Source organism: Cryptomeria japonica, chromosome 7, assembly GCF_030272615.1.
Source record: "Cryptomeria japonica chromosome 7, Sugi_1.0, whole genome shotgun sequence".
Lineage (NCBI taxonomy): Eukaryota > Viridiplantae > Streptophyta > Pinopsida > Cupressales > Cupressaceae > Cryptomeria > Cryptomeria japonica.
The window spans coordinates 386,518,079-386,537,789 of record NC_081411.1 but is presented as its reverse complement, the minus strand read 5'-3'; the positions used below and the strand labels follow the sequence as shown (position 1 = coordinate 386,537,789).

General features: G+C 36.8%; 2 protein-coding genes across 6 annotated transcripts in view; one reads left to right on the top strand and one right to left on the bottom strand.

Annotated features, from left to right (window-relative positions):
• The window catches only part of LOC131067122 (uncharacterized), a 146,010-nt gene that overhangs the window by 39,547 nt on the left and 86,752 nt on the right, over positions 1 to 19,711 (top strand). For 3 of the 4 annotated variants that reach the window (XM_059209138.1, XM_058002053.2, XM_058002055.2), the window contains exon 4: positions 9,460 to 9,573. In XM_059209138.1, the coding sequence (XP_059065121.1) occupies positions 9,460 to 9,573 (114 nt within the window). The remainder of the gene's footprint in view (positions 1 to 9,459; positions 9,574 to 19,711) is intronic. The other variant, XM_059209137.1, reaches the window with a different exon arrangement.
• On the bottom strand, positions 1,929 to 5,287 carry LOC131857082 (uncharacterized). 2 transcript variants are annotated; one of them, XM_059209136.1, is made up of 5 exons: positions 4,969 to 5,287; positions 3,391 to 4,727; positions 2,947 to 3,282; positions 2,741 to 2,813; positions 1,929 to 2,638 (listed from the first exon to the last, which is right to left on the bottom strand). In XM_059209136.1, the coding sequence occupies exons 2-5, from the start codon at positions 4,723 to 4,725 to the stop codon at positions 2,109 to 2,111; spliced, it is 2,274 nt and encodes a 757-aa protein (XP_059065119.1). In that variant the 5' UTR covers positions 4,726 to 4,727; positions 4,969 to 5,287; the 3' UTR covers positions 1,929 to 2,108. The 2 variants fall into 2 exon arrangements, with proteins under 2 accessions (XP_059065119.1, XP_059065118.1); XM_059209135.1 differs by lacking the exon at positions 4,969 to 5,287 and having other exon boundaries at positions 3,391 to 4,923.

Here is a 19,711-nt window from a genome sequence, read left to right as displayed (position 1 = left end):
TGTCCTTAGGCGGCCGTGCGGCTCACCCTCTTGGAACCCCTTGGTTCCAAGATGTCCTTAGGCGGCTGTGAAGCTCGCCCTCTTGGAACCCCTTGGTTCCAAGATGTCCTTAGGTGGCCGTGAAGCTCGCCCTCTTGGAACCCCTTGGTTCCAAGCCCTCCAGGAAATCGAAGATGAGTTCGAATCCTGTCTTGGGTGTAACCTCTTTCACCCAAGCCCTCCAAGGAAGACCCTTGTCTTACCTTGCCTTGGGTGATGCCTTCATCACCCAAGTCCTCAGAGGGGATCGGCCCGACCTTTGAGTCCCGACTTGGGTATAACCTCTTACACCCAAGCCAGCGAAGGAAGACCCTTGCCTTTCCTTGTTTGGAGTGATGCCTCCATCATCCAAGTCCTCAAGGGAATTGACCAGATCCTTCTCTTCTTGGTTGAACTTAATCAACCAAGCCGTGTATATATGCATATAGATATTCATTATATACTGCCCTAGGGATTATCATAATCCCCCCTTAGACTAAGAGAGTTTCCTCCCTATAGCCTTCCTCATGTGATTTCATTCATAATACATTCCTTTGCATTTTCATTTACTATTTCCTATTTCATAATTCACATGTACATAGTTTTTTATTCATTACCTATATTCATAAAATGTTCATTAACCATTACTCACATGTATTCCTTAACATACATTCCTATTACACTTATATGTATTTTTCCTATCATTCTTTACTATTTAAGAATCATTCATTATATATGCTTACAACAAGTTCTTCCTTCCTATTTATTAATATATATATATATATATATATATATATATATATATATATATATATATATATATATAAAAACTATTCCTCTATGTATTAACGTATATATATATATATATATATATATATATATATATATATATATATATATATATATATATATATATATATATATATATATATATATATATAATGTCACTATCTATCTTTATGCATTTGTATTTATTAATGTATATATATTAATTATTCCTATTAATATATATAATAATCCATTGCCTATCTTTATATCTCTATATTTATTAATACACACTATTCCTATTAACCTATATAATATATAGAATAGCATTTATATATTTTTTTATATATTAATGCAAAAACTATTATTATACCCAATTCCTTACCTGTCTGCCCGTAACCTCCTCTGCAGTGCCTCGTCACCCCTTCCTTTTCCTTCTCCTCCCTCCTCTGCAGTGCCTCGTCACCCCTTCCTTTTCCTTCTCCTCCCTCCTCCCTTCCCCTTTAATCCTCGTGAAGGGATGTGCCCTTTCACAGTCCCCTTCCGCATGAAGGGGCGCGAGGGTAACCGCAGCCCAGGCTGCGTTTACCGTCGCATCCCTTTGTGCGGGGGTGATCGTGGGGGTGGGGTATTAATGAGTTTTAGGGGGGGGGGGAACTTATTATATTCGTTGTTTTCTTCTTCTTTTTTTAAATATACTATATATTAAATATTGCCTTTGTAAATGTTTTTAAATATCAAATAATACTTTCTTAATATATATATTAACTATATTTTCTTTATTATTTTTTTTATATTGACATTTAATAATATTTTTCTTTATTATTTTATATATTAAATACATTAGTATTTTAATCATTTATTTACAATATTTAATGATTTATTTCTTCTTTAGGATATTAATATTATTTAATGATTTGCATCATAGTTGAAAATCTCGGACTCGCCTCGGACTCGGCAAACCAAAATTTTGGACTCGGACTCGGACTCGTGAAAGACTCGCGAAAGACTCGGCAGAGACTCGGCAAAAAAAAAAAACCGTAGTTTTACAAAAAAACATAAAGAAATTAATGCATTTAGAGAACATAAGTGCCATAATTGAAACATTACACATGTCATATGATCTACAAAGTACAAACACGCAATATTTGAAATTTCATCATTCATGGCAGCATATTCAAGTTTCAAGTTTCAACTCTAAAATGTATAATACTATAATGGCAGCATAAGTATATAAATGTTCACAAAATTACATATAATGATATGTCCAAGTCCAACTGCAAATGTGAAAAACAGCAATGTGAATGAACAAACCAAAGAGAAGACTACATCTTCCTCTTTGTATTTTTCCTAATATAGCTCAATTTTTCAGGCCTTGAGCTAGAAGTAGTAGCAGTGGGTGTTGTGGTATCTAAATGGTGAGATGAGTCTTCTTCAAAGTCATAGTCCTCATCATCATCCTCATCTTCGTCCTCATCTTCATCCAATCTTGCTCCTTCTGCATCTTGTGCTGCTCCTCTCTCTATTTCTGCAATTTCTTCTTCGGTAAGGAGGACATCATCACCATCATTTTGTTCATTCATGGTCCAATCACCATATGGATCAATTTCATCCAAGTCAATGGCCTCATGTGAAACACCCTCCACCTGTCTAACTCGAAGGCGAAGGTTGTACCGAACAAATACTAGATCATTGAGCCGCTTTTGTGACAATCTATTTCTCTTCTTTGTGTGAATGCTTTCAAAGACACTCCAATTTCGTTCACACCCAGAAGCACTGCATGGCTGAGACAAAACACGGATAGCTATCTTTTGAAGATTAGGCGTGCCGGCACCATAATTCTCCCACCATAAATCTACAAAAAACATTTAGAAATATTAGAATTGAGAAAAAAATGTAACAATCAAGTTTGTAGGTTTTTTCTTGCACTGTTGAACTAAGTTACTAAATGTTTTACCTGGTTGTTGTTTTCCTCTCCTATCAATTGCTAGTTGTGATGAGAAGAGTCTCCCCTCTGCACTTTTGTAGATCTTGAACAATGGAATGAACATTTCCAAATTCAGAAATAGATACTAGATAGTCAAAGTGTCAAACTCAAATTCAATAATGAACATTTCCGAATTCATAAATAAAGATAGAGCAATTGCAAATGTCAAATCTCACCTCCAACTCATCAAGAACCTTGTCTCTCAACTCAGGATCAGGTGTCATCTTATCAATGCATGTAATAACACCTGCCATGACCTCCTCATCAGCCCTAAATGAATCAGAGAAGTAGAATTTCGGGTTCAAAAAGTAGGCGAAGGCATGTATCGGTTGGTGGAGTTGGTTTGTCCACCTACGATCAATGATGCGCCAAAAGATTTCACATTTTCTTGCATTTCCACGATAGTAATGTGAAATGGCCTCTTTGGCCCTATCCATGGCCTCATAAATGAAACCCATTGGCATGCCCTCTCCATCCACCATACGAAGAACCCTCACCAAAGGTTCTGTCACCTAAAAAAATTAAAACAAATTTTAAATTAATACAAAATCAACCCCTAAAAAATAAAATCAGCAAATAGACAAGATTGTATAAACTTTACTTTTGTGTTTGTTACTTACCGCAGTCAACTCCTCTCCATTTTTATTGAACCCATCATCAAAAACAATGGTCGCAATCTTCTCTGCTTCAGGTCTTTTGGAGTATGCAGACCCCAACCAAGCATCTGACACAAACATCTGCTTAAGATGAGGAATGGCACTAAGAATGCTCTGCAAAGTGATGAAGTGGCTAGCAAATCGTGTCACTCCAGGTCGCACAAGGTCCTTGCCATTTGTGTATTTTCTCATCAAAGCAAGCACCCAAGTATGGTTGTAGATGAATTTGGTGACACTTTTTGCATCTTCAACCACCTTCTTCACCCATCCAATCTTCCCAATGTCCTCTAGCACCAAGTCCAAGCAATGTGCAGCACAAGGACTCCATGTAATCGAAGGATGCCTTTGCATAAGCATTCTACCTGCAGATACATATGCAGCTGCGTTGTCCGTGATAATTTGGACAACATTCTCAACTCCAACTTCCCGAACCACACCATCCAACAGATTACACAAAGTCTCTGCATTTTTTATTTCATTTGAGGCATCAACAGACTTTATGAATACCATTGCACCATTTGAAGCCACCAAGAAGTTGAGAAGAGTCCTATTCCGTCCATCTGTCCATCCATCAGATAAAATGCTGCATCCTTTTCTCTTCCAATACCTTTTCTGATCATCAACCACACCTTCTGTATTTTTCACAGCTTTCTCTAGCAATGGCCCACTGAAGTCATAACCTGTTGGGGCCTTAAACCCCTTACCCGCCACTGTACATGCATTAACAAAACTTTCCCAATACACATTGTTTGCTGCATTGAAAGATAGATTATTGTAAAACCAAAAGTTTGAAGCTGCTATCCGTGCTTGTTCATGCTTCTCTTTATTCCATCCTGTACCTTCAAGTGAAGGTTGTGCACCTGGAACATTGCGTGGTACAAAAAAATTAGGGTCTGATCTAACAGGAGTGCCACTAGCCTCACCCTCATTGTCACCAAAAGATGAAAGTGACTGACGACCCCGACTATGACCAATGGGACCCGAAGTGGACAATGTGGGATTCATTGCAGCTGCTATGGCTTCTCTTGTTTTTTGCCTTTCTTCCTTATGCATATCATTCTCAGCAAGAATGGCCTTCATCTCTCTAATAATTTCAGGAGTTGATTTGGGGCATGCCTCCACACCATATCCAGGTATTTGTGCAAGGTGGTATTTTAATCTATTGATTCCACCAGTCATCCATCTTGTGCATTCGGTGCAAGTGACCTCCCCCTTTTTGCTTCCTGCAATCCCATATTTCCAAGCTTTATCTCTTTGTCTTCCTGACCTTGGGGTTGCCCTTGGAGTTGAACTTGCCATTGCTGATTTAACATGAAAAAAAAAAAATCAGCAGGGTTTTATGGAAAATCAACAAAAAAAATGACAATGAATCATTTGGGAAAAATAGCATTCAAAAACAAGAAAAAAAAAAGAGGAAATAACTTAGGAAAGAAAATAGAAAAAAATTTGGCAGCATATCCCCTTGTTTTTCAAGATTTTTTTCAGTTTCAAAACAATGAAATGATTCAAATGAAAAAAAAAAAGGAGGAGAAAAATCCTTACCTAGATCTCTCTTGCTGATTTTTCCTTCTTCCCTCTACTCCTCCAAACCCTTCTAACCTGCTCCAGCCAAAAAAAACCCAAATTGAAGTCAAAAAATGAAAAAAAAATTGGTTTTAAGCCCCACGGGCGCGTTTTTTCTGGGCCCGCGAGTCCCTGTGAAAGACTCGCGAGTCCGAGTGAAAGACTCGCGCGAGTCTTTGCGAAAGACTCGCGAGTCTTTCACAGGGACTCGCCTGGACTCGCCACGCGAGTCCTAGGCGAGTCGACTCGGCTCGCCAAAGGACTCGCGAGTCCGTGGCGAGTCCGAGGCGAGTCAAAGAGTTTTAAAACTATGATTTGCATCAAGTGATATCGTGGGGGTTATCATAGTCCCTCCGTTTCAATTTTGCTTGTCCTCAAGCATATTTAGGTCGGCCTCTTTTATTTGTGGGGGGCGGTAAGGAGTGGTGATGACAGATTTTGCTCCCCCTTTTTTTTTTATTATTATTATTTATTTTATTTTTATTTTATGCTCTTAAGGGTGCGTTGTATATCACTATGAATGATTTGATCTTTGGTCGGAGATTTATCCAAGACCTCTCTTTGATTATGCTTAAGAATTTCTTCCATTTTATTACACGATACTGTCTTTGGAGAGCCATCAGGAATGCCTTTTAATGTTAGCCTTCAAATCTGGCCCTTTTGTAGGGTCTGTCCTCATCCTGTATTTCTTCTGTTTTATTCAACTGTCCTCTTTTACATTCATGGCCTCTCACCCATGGGGTCTTGCATTTGAAGCATAACCCTTTCTCCATGAGCTCGCCTCTTTCCTTGCATTGGTGATTAAAGCTCCAAGGTTTATTGCACAAGTGGCAAGGCTTTTCCCGGTTGTCCCTCTGGGGTCCCTCATTCCTGTGTGGAGTTTTGGAGCCATTAAATTCGACCATCCTAGTTTTCTTAATGGCTTCTCCTAAGTTTTGTGGTTCTAGGGGTTTTACAAAATTCTTAATGGGGTCCTTCAGACCTTCTAAGAGCATGTAGGTAAGCCTTTTCTGGGATAGGTCGGGGACCATTACTGACAAGTTTTGGAATTGATCTATATAATCTTCAATGGTTCCTACTTGCTTAAGGTGTCTTAGCTCTTGGAAGTACCATTCTGAGTCTTTCTGGTCGAATCGGCTGATGAGCCTTTGGGTAAACTCATTGTAGGTGGAGACGCTTTTGTGTCCTAGGGTATTGAGACCGTTATGCCACCAATTATGGGCATTTCCGGTTAAATGTAGTATGGCAAATTTTATAGTGTCTCCTTCGGTCATTGGGCTGTATGAAAGGTAGGTGTCTAATTTTTGTACCCAAGCTTGGGCAACATCCTTCCCTGCCCCATCAAAACAGGGTAGGGACATTTTGTTGACTTTAGCTTTGAGGTCGTTACCCATAGGTTTCCTCCTCCTATTCTCATTAGTCTTGGATTCACAGAAGTCCCTGAAGGATACCACCCTCCGAACTTCTGGTTCCAATCTAGCATAAATTTGGGCGATTTCTTCCACCCCAAGTGTGACCGGTTCCTCCTCCTCCCTCACATGTTCTTCTCTAGGAAGAAATTCAGGAATTGTTTGCCTAAAACTCTGAGGCGATCGTTCGTTGTCAGCGTGATTAGAGTGTGTCTCTCTTCTAGGGTTTGACATATCTCTATTGTTGCTATTGGTACTTTGGAGGATTAACTGGCTCATTCTTTCGAATTTCTCATTGGTTTGCTCCATGAAAGTCTGGAACTGTTTGGCTAATTGATTAGCCATTGCTTTTGCTCCTTTCTTCCTCTGATATGTGATCATAAACTAATAACCTTTCCCACAGGATGGCAGGATTATGCTCTGATACCACTGTAATGTCCCTACTATTTAGAGATCATTAACTTGCAGAACAGATTGTTAGAACATAACAAACATACAAATATATATATATATTGCAATCTACTTCAATGCTCAATTAACATAATCATAATTTTCATCTAATAAAAAGGATACGAATGCCATACAAAGTATGTCCTTAGGCGGCCGTGAGGCTCGCCTTCTTGGAACCCCTTTGTTCCAAGATGTCCTTAGGCGGCCGTGAAGCTCGCCCTCTTGGAACCCCTTGGTTCCAAGCTGTCCTTAGGCGGCCGTGAAGCTCGCCCTCTTGGAACCCCTTGGTTCCAAGCCCTCCAGGAAATCGAAGATGAGTTCGAATCCTGTCTTGGGTGTAACCTCTTACACCCAAGCCCTCCAAGGAAAACCCTTGTCTTACCTTGCCTTGGGTGATGCCTTCATCACCCAAGTCCTCAGAGGGGATCAGCCTGACCTTTGATTCCTGTCTTGGGTATAACCTCTTACACCCAAGCCAGCCAAGGAAGACCCTTGCCTTTCCTTGTTTGGAGTGATGCCTCCATCATCCAAGTCCTCAAGGGAATTGACCAGATCATTCTCTTCTTGGTTGAACTTAATCAACCAAGCCGTGTATATATGCATATAGATATTCATTATATACTGCCCTAGGGATTATCATAATCCCCCCTTAGACTAAGAGAGTTTCCTCCCTATAGCCTCCCTCATGTGATTTCTTTCATAATACATTCCTTTGCATTTTCATTTACTATTTCCTATTTCATAATTCACATGTACATAGTTTTGTATTCATTACCTATATTCATAAAATGCTCATTAACCATTACTCACATGTGTTCCTTAACATACATTCCTAGTACCCTTATATGTATTTTTCCTATCATTCTTTACTATTTAAGAATCATTCATTATATATGCTTACAACAAGTTCTTCCTTCCTATTTATTAATATATATATATATATATATATATTAACTATTCCTCTATGTATTAACGTGTATATATATATATATATATATATATAATGTCACTATCTATCTTTATGCATTTGTATTTATTAATGTATATATATTAATTATTCCTATTAATATATATAATAATTCATTGCCTATCTTTATATCTCTATATTTATTAATACACACTATTCCTATTAACCTATATAATATATAGAATAGCATTTATATATATTTTTATATATTAATGCAAAAACTATTATTATACCCAATTCCTTACCTGTCTGCCCGTAACCTCCTCTGCAGTGCCTCGTCACCCCTTCCTTTTCCTTCTCCTCCCTCCTCCCTTCCCCTTTAATCCTCGTGAAGGGATGTGCCCTTTCACGGTCCCCTTCCGCATGAAGGGGCGCGAGGGTAACCGCAGCCCAGGCTGCATTTACCGTCGCATCCCTTTGTGCGGGGGTGATCGTGGAGGTGGGGTATTAATGAGTTTTAGGGGGGGGGGAACTTATTATATTCGTTGTTTTCTTCTTCTTTTTTTAAATATACTATATATTAAATATTGCCTTTGTAAATGTTTTTAAATATCAAATAATACTTTCTTAATATATATATTAAATATATTTTCTTTATTATTTTTTTTATATTGACATTTAATAATATTTTTCTTTATTATTTTATATATTAAATACATTAGTATTTTAATCATTTATATACAATATTTAATGATTTATTTCTTCTTTAGGATATTAATATTATTTAATGATTTGCATCAAGTGATATCGTGGGGGTTATCACATACCATGAAATGATAGTTGATGTCAAACAAAGGAGCGAAAGAAGAGTCCTTAAATAAGAGATTACAAAAGATCTTTCCCTGACAGAAATAATCAACAACTAAGCAAAGAAAACTAAACTGAAAGAATCTAAGAAAGTTTCTAAATACAAACCTAATGACGTAATTGACCATTATAAACTAAATATAACAATATTATTTTAATAATATGGAAGTTTGCATTTATTATGATTAATGTGAATGCCAAAACTCAACAATTCTCTTCCTCAACAAAATGAAGCGCATATATAGAAAGTACCAAATGAGACAATTCGGACACTACATGACTTTTGAAAGAAATATGTCACTGCAAATATGCAAATGTACATGCTTGTTGCGGTTTTTCTCTGAAAAAATCATTTCTTCGGAGTTAAATCAATCGAAGAATCTTGCACAACCTAATATTTTTAAATTCTTGCAAAGCATTGGATAACATTTTCTAAATTTAATTTATCTGCTAAGGCATTTTAAGCTTCAAAGGTGAAAAATTAAACAAAAAAAATTCAATAATTCAGGATTCTTTTCTAATAATCTAATTGGAAATTGACTATATTCCACCTTTAATGTGATCCCTAGCTCTCACATGGAACTCAAGTGTATAACTACAAATATGAATTTGCATGACTAATCCTAGTTCAAGTCCAGAATTTTTTAAATAATCTGATATCTGACAGAATATAGGTTGCTGTAATTTTGTAATTAGCAAGTCATATCATTTGCTGTTATAATTGTTAATTTTCACGTGAATATCAAATCAAAGACCATACTGATTGTGATGATACCTATGGATTAATTGAACTTTCTATGCCACATATTCTTTAACACTTGAATTGCTGCCTTTCAGTTCTTGGGTCAGATGTTGTCTACAGTGAAGCAATTGTTCATGATCTACTCACTACTTTACAGGGACTTTGTGGAAATCATACTATCATTTTCATTTCTGCAGAGCTTCGCAATGGTAATTTTTATTAACTATACCCACAGTTAGTTGTTTATTGAGTGCCATTTGCATTTTTATTTTTGATTGACAAATGTATTCATTTTCTTTGAAACAAGTGAAAAGCAGTAAAATATATTAACAAAAAACTAAGAAAGTCGAAAGATCATTACACAGTTCCCATTCTAGTGGACTTTTTTTCCACAGTAATGAGTTTGTGAATTTCATGGAAATGCCAAACGGTCCCTGTAAAGAAAACCAATCCATCCATGAAGAACACCTGTTCCGAATATATATATGAGAGTTTTGAAACGATACTATATAATAAAATTAAAAATAGGTTATAAATAGTTGGTGAAAATCAATAGAGAGTTAAAGGCTGTAGCATACCCAATAATTAACACAATAGTCATTGTGCGCACTCTCTCTCAATGACAAGTACAACACATGCCTAAAATTAAAAAAAAAGCAAAGTAAGAAAAAATAGACCTTTGAAAGATTTTTTGGTCCACCATTGGGGTCCTCTTCAACAACTTGCATGTCAATTGTCACAAGTGACCTCTCTTACTTACCAGTAGCCAACTGGGGATCTGCATCACGTCCTTTACATGAAGTGATTAGTTCTGTGTTGCAAGGGAAGATTTTCCTTCCCTTTAGGGCATTGCAACATGTCATATAGACATCTTAATATTTGTTTCAAGGCCATGGCACATATTTAAATTCCTCAATATCAGGGCCCTCCTTGAAGGGGACAAGAGCAACTGAACTGCCGGGGGAATCATAATTAATTGGTATAAACTCTTGCAGTTGGGCTTGCTCTTGCATGAGCATCAATTTGAGGAAATCAATTTTCTTTCATCTTTTTAAGCTCTTGGGTGTGAGCAGGAATTTTATTTGTTCATAAACATATTGCTAGTAATACAATTGTAATACAATCCTTAATTAGTTGAGGATAAGATCATTCACAATTGGTCTAATCTCAAACTTGATGGAAGCTTTTACATTCATCTAGGTGGCTCAAAAAGCTCTCATAATCTAGGTTTAATCAAATTCTGTAATTGGCACAGGAATGTTATCTATGAGGTTTTGGTCTAGATGTCTATAGGGCCATGAGGAATACGAATAGAGATTGACTTTTAGGATCTTTTGCCAAGTCCAAATCTTCAATGTGTTTCTAGGATTTTCTTGCTTGTTAGACTGGGGGAGTCATGGTGATAGGTGTAATATCCTGGGTGGAATTTTTTATATTTTGTGATCTACATATAATGATCAGCACAAAATCACGGTTATACAGCTATATTGGAGTTGAATGTACGTCTTTTGAGTCTCTAGATTCTGAAATGAATCTACCTCAAAGTCACTGAAAATCTCTTGGAATATCATCAAACAATTGTTAGGTCTCCTATGAAACCTTTGACTTGTTTAGACCCTTAAACATACAATGAACTGCAGATTTAAATTATGCCACCCACATTTGTTAGTGCTGGGGAGAATATGAACGTTGTACCTGAATACAAATATCCCTTGAAACCTATGCTTCCCCAAGTATTGGAGACGGGGATGGTAGGGGACGACGAGACGTGTTTCTGGTACTGAGGTACTTTTGGGCCAATGTTTAGGGAACAGCAGAGGATGGCTATTAAAAACTAGGAAATTTTTTAAAAATATAGAGAAATTTCAAATATTCATATTTATAGCATTGATAAAGCATTCATCATAGACATTGTAGAAGCTTAATACATAAAACTAGACTTGAATTGAGAGTTCACATGAGGATTGACAAACAAGTTAACAAAATTAAAATGCTTTCATTGTCAATGTGCATACATATTATATAAGAATTAAAACAAAATGTCGAAAGGATCCAAGTTTCAGCTATAAAATGACAAAAACATAGAAAAATATGCTGCCCCTAATCAGCAGGATCCAACTTGTAACAACCACTAAACTATAAAAAAAGAAACAAAGAGCGAACTTAATAATTTATAAATGAGTTTGCAACAAACTTTCAACTTCAGCTGAAATGGAAATTAACTAACCATCTAAGTGGCTTTCATCAAAACATGAAACTAACAGATTCAACTGAAAAAGTAGTTAAACTATAATAGAGCAGTTAAAGAATATACTTCATTTGCCAATAACAACAAAGAGAATTTCAGTTAATAATTTTCTTTTTCGAAGGAAAAGAAAAAAGTTTAGAGATTGCAATCATTAAGCTTCCTTTTGAAAACTTTGTGACAAGCTTCGACATAGTCTAGAATAGGGAGAGCATCATCAAGGGCTTTTCCACCCAACCATAGACCTGACAGTCTCTTTTATACCTCTCAATTGGAAGAGGCCCTATCCTTCACGAGGATAGTAGACTAAGGACTAGACCTAGTTGCCATCTTGCCATTTGAGCCTCGTGTTTAGAACCTACACGAACTGTAATGTCCCTACTAGTTAGAGATCATTAACCTGCAAAACAGATTGTTAGAACATAACAAACATATATATATTTGTATATAAGTACTCCAAATTGCAATCTGACTTCAATGCTCAATTAACATAATCATAATTCCTATCTAAAAAAGGATACAATGCCATACGTAAGTATGTCCTTAGGTGGCCGTGAGGCTCACCTTCTTGGAACCCCTTGGTCCCAAGCCCTCCAGGAAATCGAAGATGAATTCGAATCTTGTCTTGGGTGTAACCTCTTACACCCAAACCCTCCAAGGAAGACCCTTGCCTTTCCTTGCCTTGGGTGATGCCTTCATCATCCAAGTCCTTAGAGGGGATCGGTCCGACCTTTGAGTTCTGTCTTGGGTATAACCTCTTACACCCAAGCTAGCCAAGGAAGACCCTTGCCTTTCCTTGTCTTGGGTGATGCCTTCATCATCCAAGTCCTCAAGGGGAAGTGACTAGATCCTTCTCTCCTTGGTTGAGTCAACCAAGCCATACATTTGCATAATAGTTTCAGTTCATAAATGATCCGTTATGTTGACATGGATTCTTAATGCATTCTTTAATTAATTTATATATATGTATATGCATCAACATGATTTTCCATCCTTCACATTTGCAATATGTTTCTTAAAATACCTTATATTCATAATCCCTTTGATATGCAACTTATGTATATAACATTTACAAGATTACATTTTTATCCCTATTTTATGACTAGTGAATACTATACCTTATGATGCGTATAAATATTCACTAGACCCCCATGAACATTACTTATTAATGGACCTTACCCATTACCCATTGTTCATTAATTAATACTAACTAATATTAATGAGCCTTAACCCTTAATACTATCTATTAATATTAGTAATAATAAAAACCTTCATATATTATACCTTTAATTTAATTTGGGACAGGACTCTTACCTTGCTGTCCGCTGACCTCCTTCCTTTTCCCTGCCGTCTGCTGCCTTCCCTCCTCATTTGACTGCAGCCTCCCTTTATAGTTTGTGAGGGGTTGTGTCCCCACGGGCCCCCTTCCGCATGAAGGGGTGCGGAGGTAACCGTAGCCTAGGCTGCGGTTACCTACGCACCACTTCATGCGGAGGTACCCAGCCCGTTCGGGATACCTACGTTCCCCCCTTTTAATATATAAAATATAAGTTTAATTGCATTTCATATAATATTTCCTTTTAATTATTAATTGCATAATATATTATTTCTTTTTTAATATATTAAATATTAATTGCATTTCATATATTATTTCTTTTTAATATATTAAATATTAATTACATTTCAAAAGAATATAATTTCCTCTCTTTTTAATTTTAAATATATACATTTCTTTTAAATATATTCGATATTACATATCAAGAATATATTTAAATACCTTTCCATTTAACTATTTAAATAACTTTCCCTTTATTAAATAAATTAAATATATTTCCTTTAGATTATTTATTTCAATTTATTCCTTTACCACATCCTTAACCCCGCAAGTGATATCATGGGGGTTATCACACGAACCTAGTCGGTCACACACTATAGGTACCCCCTAACTAGTATGACTATTTGGCTAGTAGGTGTATCTGGTTCTTGTGAACTCACGGTCACATGCTTTAAGTAGTGCCACCTTGGCCAAGGTTTCATATAAACATGCACACAAGTGTTGTCAGACTTCACCACCCTTATTGGACTTGTTCACATTGAAGTTCATTTCCACATATAGGATTCTCAACAATAGGTACAATTGACCCACAATATTACATCAAATAAAAACTTAGTTTCTTGACAGCTTGTCATTAACAGTCTAAATGACCTTTAAGGTTAAACAACACATATAGTATGTAGAACACGATATCATTGAGAGGGGGGGTGAATCGGTGATTATAAACAATTTCAAACAATGTGTGCAACCGGTAGGATAATGAAAGCACTAACAAGCAACCACACACAAGAGCACATCACATAACACCGGATATACGAGGAAAACCCAATGTGGGAAAAACCTCGGTGAGAAATGTTGCTGGAGATCTACTGCTCCAATCCAGCCTCACAATGAAATAACAGTTTTACAATGTTTAGGGCACCAACCCAATAACAGTTTTACAATGGTTAGGGCACCAACCCAAGGAGTACCAACACCTAGCAATTTATGGGCACCTACCCAAAGGAGCACCAACCCCTGCATCTAGCACCTACTCAATGAAATACAATGAGATATAAATCAATACAATTATAAACACTTGTTACGAATGAGTTTTGTAACCCCTGCAAACAATTCTCTCTGTCGATTAAACTCCTTTCTGTCACACTGCTTCGTCTCTACCGATCCTCAGTTCTTACTGTCTGAATCCTCTACAACTCAGTTTCTGCCTTGCCGGATCTTCTCTGAAACTCACTCTGCTTTCCTTCACTCTCTGCTATTATCTTACCAGTTCAAAAACTGTCGGTTTAACAAACTGTTATACTCTGTAACAGTTTACCGGTTACCTTAACCCTTGTCGGTAACACCTATCTTACCGGTTCTTCTCCAACACTCAGTCGCTTCAATATTTTTCTATCACACTCAGACTGATCAACTCTCGCCTCGCAGAGATTCACTTTATCATAAATCTTTCATCCAGCATCAAATCACTTAGATCTACAATCTGCACATTTATACTCTTGCTTTCCCGCCAAAACAAAACTCAAACTTCACGCGCTTAAGGTTTTCTTCACCGACTACAATCCGTATCAAATCGGATCTCATCTTCTTGAATCGACAACCTGCAGCAGTTCAGAAAAAAGCTTTGTCCTCTTTTTATTCTTTCTATAAACGTTTACTATATTTAGCAAACTGGACTTAGTTCATCGATCTTGATTTTGTCGATCACAATAAATGATCTAGCAGTTTCCTTCTCCAAATCAGCAAGACAATCGGATATCCTACTTCGATCATAATGTCTCAAAATAAAATCTCTGCCCTTCAATCTGCTTTGAGCCGCAATCCTCTGCAACCAATCTGTGTTTTTCGCAGTCGACATTTAATACCGACCTAGTTGGCAACTACCTCGCCGACGCACCATTCACCTACCACTGCATGTTCGCCACCTGGAGTCCACGTGACATCTCTGTTAGCATCCAACTCACTTGATTGTGTCGGTTCAAACTCAGTCACCGACTGAACATGCTACCGGTATACACTAACTGGTTAACCTTCATATCGTGCACTTCTCTGTTCTGCCGGTTAGAACGTTATATCGGACTGCACTTACCGAGTTTGCTCGCTTACCAGTTGACAGACTTACCGGTTGACATCCCATACCGGTTGATATCAACATGCCAACAATATCTAATGCCGGTAACAACATCTTGCATACCGGTTGACATACTTACTGGTAGACATCAATGACAATACAATGCCAACATAGTACAACCTCTGTTGTAATCTGACTCATATTGACCCATGGTCAACAAAATTCTACTAAACATCTCAATTAAAACAGAGAATCGATTCCCATTGATTTAATGTAAGTCAAAGAACAATTCATTAATAAATTCAGATAAGGCATCTTCATATTTACATCTTAAGGAAGGTACCTACTTAATAATAAACTCCCTCGCCAGTCTCACGATCTGACTTAGAGGTTGAACAGAAAACTCGGTTCAATATTACTAATAAAGCACTCAAGAAATCGACTGAACAAAACATAATGCTATTAATGCAGCAAGATTTATCTGCATGGTGGTTACATATAAACACTTTGATTAAGTATTAATTAAATTCAGAGACCACGAATTAACTGCTCTGTCATACCATGAACAGGCTATACAGTCAGATCATCGCTCTGCTCTCAATCTTTTTAAGAAGATGGATTAATCTAAAAATCAATGCAGTAAACGATGATTAAACACATTCAACTATTCATATCTTTGCTATCAAAACTAGAACAGAATCGATACTTTCATTTCAATTCAGATTGAAAGGAAATGTAACATGCCTAAGTTGCATTGAAAATGACAAGGGATGTTCCCTCTTGATAGACAAACTATCACCGCACTAGAGCAGACTTCCATGATGATCCCAACAAGATTTCCTTGAACTTAAGCTGAAGGCTAATGATATGTACTTCCCAAAGACGCATGCCAAAAGAATGATTGCAGAGATAGCGGATGAATTTTGCTTCACCAAAAAGAAGTCATGATGTGAGAAAAGATAACACCGAAGATTCCACCTCCCTCCCAAGAAATGCCTTCACTATATTGAATGTGAAGTCCACCAAGAACTCGCCCATGCAAAAACACCTTCCAGCTTAATCGATGGTAATTAGCAAGGTAGACCTGAGAGGTGGTAGGGAGATAGGAAGTCACTTCTCCACCCCACCTCTCATCGAATTAATAAGCAAAGCTTCAGTTTACATAGCCGATAGCACAAAATATAATGAAATTCAAATTATATATATATATATAATCAATAACAACTCAATTTATTAATATTATTAAAAATTATTAAGCTCAAGAAAAACAACATACATGCAACTCACAGACAATAAAAGGATAAGACCGACCACGTGCTAACCGATAAGGCGAGACAACCACCTAGAAGACTAAGGTGACGACCAACTTCTAACAACTTCATTTAAGACTCAGGGCTTGATGGCAAGTTTGGTCTCTTTTGAAGTCTGCAATCTCTCCTTGATGATACTCTCTCTCCTTGAGGGTGTAGCTTATCTTGCATCTACTTGGTTACATGAAAATAGTTAGACCAATCTTATCTTCTCATTAATCTCATATATATATATACATAAAGAAAAGATAGACATTGCCAAAATAATCATTCATGGCTAACTATCAATTTATGCTTAAGATTACTCATCCACATATGGAAGTAATAAAATATCAATGTTTGACCATACATACAATCGCAACATTAAAAAATAAACCATTGTAGAAAGAGGTATGTAACACAATTGGTAAGTCTGTGTCAAAATCGAAGCTTGAGTTTGAGTCATGTTGGTGCGTGTTTTATGACACACCGAACACAGAATAAAGATGCCCAAACGACACTCTATTCTCTCTTGAATAAAATCATTGCGTATTCTAAGATTGCAAAAAAGATCATATGGCGATTCCAATGTTTATATTGCAAACTAGCGACTGTAATGTTGAATATATGGCGATTCCAATGTTTATACTGCAAACTAGCGACTGTAATGTTGAATATAGCTCGTTTGGTTATGTATGTTGGTAATCCAAGGGGGACTTGCAGGTTTCAATCATAATGAAAACTTTCTGCTTCGTTTTTGGGATTTTCTCAATTTAGACTTTAAAAAGGTAAAAAGGAAAAGGGTTTTAGGAATTCTATACTACTAGGAATTTAAGAGACGACAATGATTGGATGAAATTAATAACCATGCTTTGCTTTGCCACACTAGGACAACTGCACAAAGTATGTGCAATCTTCAAGGGTTGTTCTTAAGGTTTTCATACTATGAATAATACCATCAAAATGAACAATATTTATCCAAAACAGAAGTTAAACATTCACAAAATATGCTTAGGCTAACTTTACACAATGAACAAAAATCATTTGTTCATCAAAAGTATGAGCAACGATTTCACCAATCAATACTATCAAATCTTGCAATCATTTAACAAAATTGTAAAGCAAATTCTAGTCTAAGTTGAAGAAAATATGAAACCATGCAACCGTGTGATAACAATAGGGATTCAAAGCAATGCAAATGAACTTTTATTATCAAAGTAGTTCTTAGCAACAATTTCACAAATCTCTCCCATACAAATGAGAGAAGAGGTGCTTATATAGAGTTTCGAAGACAAATGAAAGGCCTAGATCAAACAAAGATCAATAGCCGAGATTAAAGCATAAATGCCCTAATCAGGGTTTCTAATAGTTATCTGATAAGAACAAATAAAGACAAGTGGCACGGGGAGCCTTCTTCTAGAAGGATGCACCGTTATCCTCTTTCTACAGTAGCATGTTTGATGGACTTGGACACAAGAGGATTGACCTCTTCCATCGTGACATGTGGCAGCATGTTTATCTTGAATTCCATTACGTCCAAGTCATCAACATATGTGGCAAAAACATTCTCCCATTCCAATTCTTGTTTTTGAAAGGCATCCCTAATGGAAAGGAAAGTTGATGCCTTAGTCAAATTTTGCTTAAGGATTGGTCCTGTGACTGTGAAGAAATTCTCCTGAGCTTTGATCCTCAGATTTTCCACGTGCATTTCATTTTCCCGAATTGTTTCTTTCCCAATAGCAACAACCACAAGGAAAATCTTGTTTTGAATCTCTTTGATCAGCTCCTCAATTTTGACACCATCAACTTTTACTTTTTCCAGAACTTCACTTCTTGCAATTAATGCCCAATACCATGTGTTGAAATCATATACAACTCCAGCTGCAATCACCTATCCATTTATTAATTCTTGCTTGGGAATTCCTTTCAACACCTTTAAGTATGGGATTATTCTATCTTGAATATCATGAAGATCTTCCCACACTTCTGACATGTCCTAAATTCTAGAGAGCAATGAAGAAGTTTGTTCATATGCCAACATCAAATTTTTCACAAATGTGACAACTTCTTTACTGCTGCTTGCCATCCATTCTTTAGTCTCTTCAACAGTCACTTTCCCTTCTTCGAAGTCCCCAATTATTTCCTGTGGAAGAGTCAAGAGTGGAGCTGATGCATCTCCTTGATTAATGGGTTTGGTCAAGTGTTGGATATACTTCTTCAACTACTCAACTTCCTTCTTGTACTCCCTTTTTTTTTCAATTTCCTTCTCCAATCTTGCCTTGATGGAAGTGATTGAATTATCCAAGTCCTCAACTTCCCGCCCTTGGTGGTTGGACCTAAGTTGATTGTTGTTATTTCATACTCCTTAGGAGTAATATCTTCTTTTGCCTTATCAACTTTTGGCACAACTATTTGAACTGAACGATAGCCTGCTTCGTCCTTTTCAATCGAAGAAAGCCTCTTGGCTGTCCTTTTTATTGCAACCCTTTCCAACATAGCCAGGAAATTTGCTGTATCATCTTCTTGTTGAACCTCCACAGGCGTCTTTACCTTTATCCTCCTCCTTAACCAATCAGGAATTGTGGGCTGCTCAATACCTTCCTCTTCTTGATTACTTTCTTCACTTGGATTATCCTCAACTCCCTGAAGAGCAAAAATCATTCCTTCTTGGAATTCCCTATCTAAGATATCCATCTCCTCATTTTCTGATTCAATTATTTCTCTATTTGAAGGAGATGGTGGTTCTTGATCCTCTTGTTGAATTGATTCCACATTTCTTTTTTTCATGAATTGGAGAAGGGATCCTCATCTCAGTTAGTGGTTCTTCCTCAAGAATTAATATATTGTTCAAACTTTTGGATGTGGCGGAATGAGATGGGCTTGATTTTTGTTTCTTTTCAGTAGCTTTCTCATTTACAATTTTCTTCCGTTTTGACTTCACAAAACCTTTAGCTACTTCTTTCTTTTCTCGTATTAATACTTTCAAGCGGCCTAGTACTTTGAGATGCTCCTTCATTATTAGAAGAATATGACTCCATGATGCCCATCAAATTGTAAGTAAGAGACATTTTTCTTCGTTTCAGCTCTTTTACTTGTTGATTAACCCACCATTGTGTATTTTTGACAACTGGCCGCATCAGAGTGGCCAAATCTGCAAGCTTTGGATCATAACGGAGAAAGAGACCTA

Bases quoted from the DNA above. Each gene is read 5' to 3' on its own strand.
- LOC131857082 (XM_059209136.1), bottom strand. From the start codon at position 4,725: ATGGCAAGTTCAACTCCAAGGGCAACCCCAAGGTCAGGAAGACAAAGA. The intron at 3,283-3,390 runs GTAAGTAACAAA...TAATTTTTTTAG, and splicing joins ATGGAGAGGAGTTGACTGCG to GTGACAGAACCTTTGGTGAG. The intron at 2,814-2,946 runs GTGAGATTTGAC...CCATTGTTCAAG, and splicing joins AGGTTCTTGATGAGTTGGAG to ATCTACAAAAGTGCAGAGGG.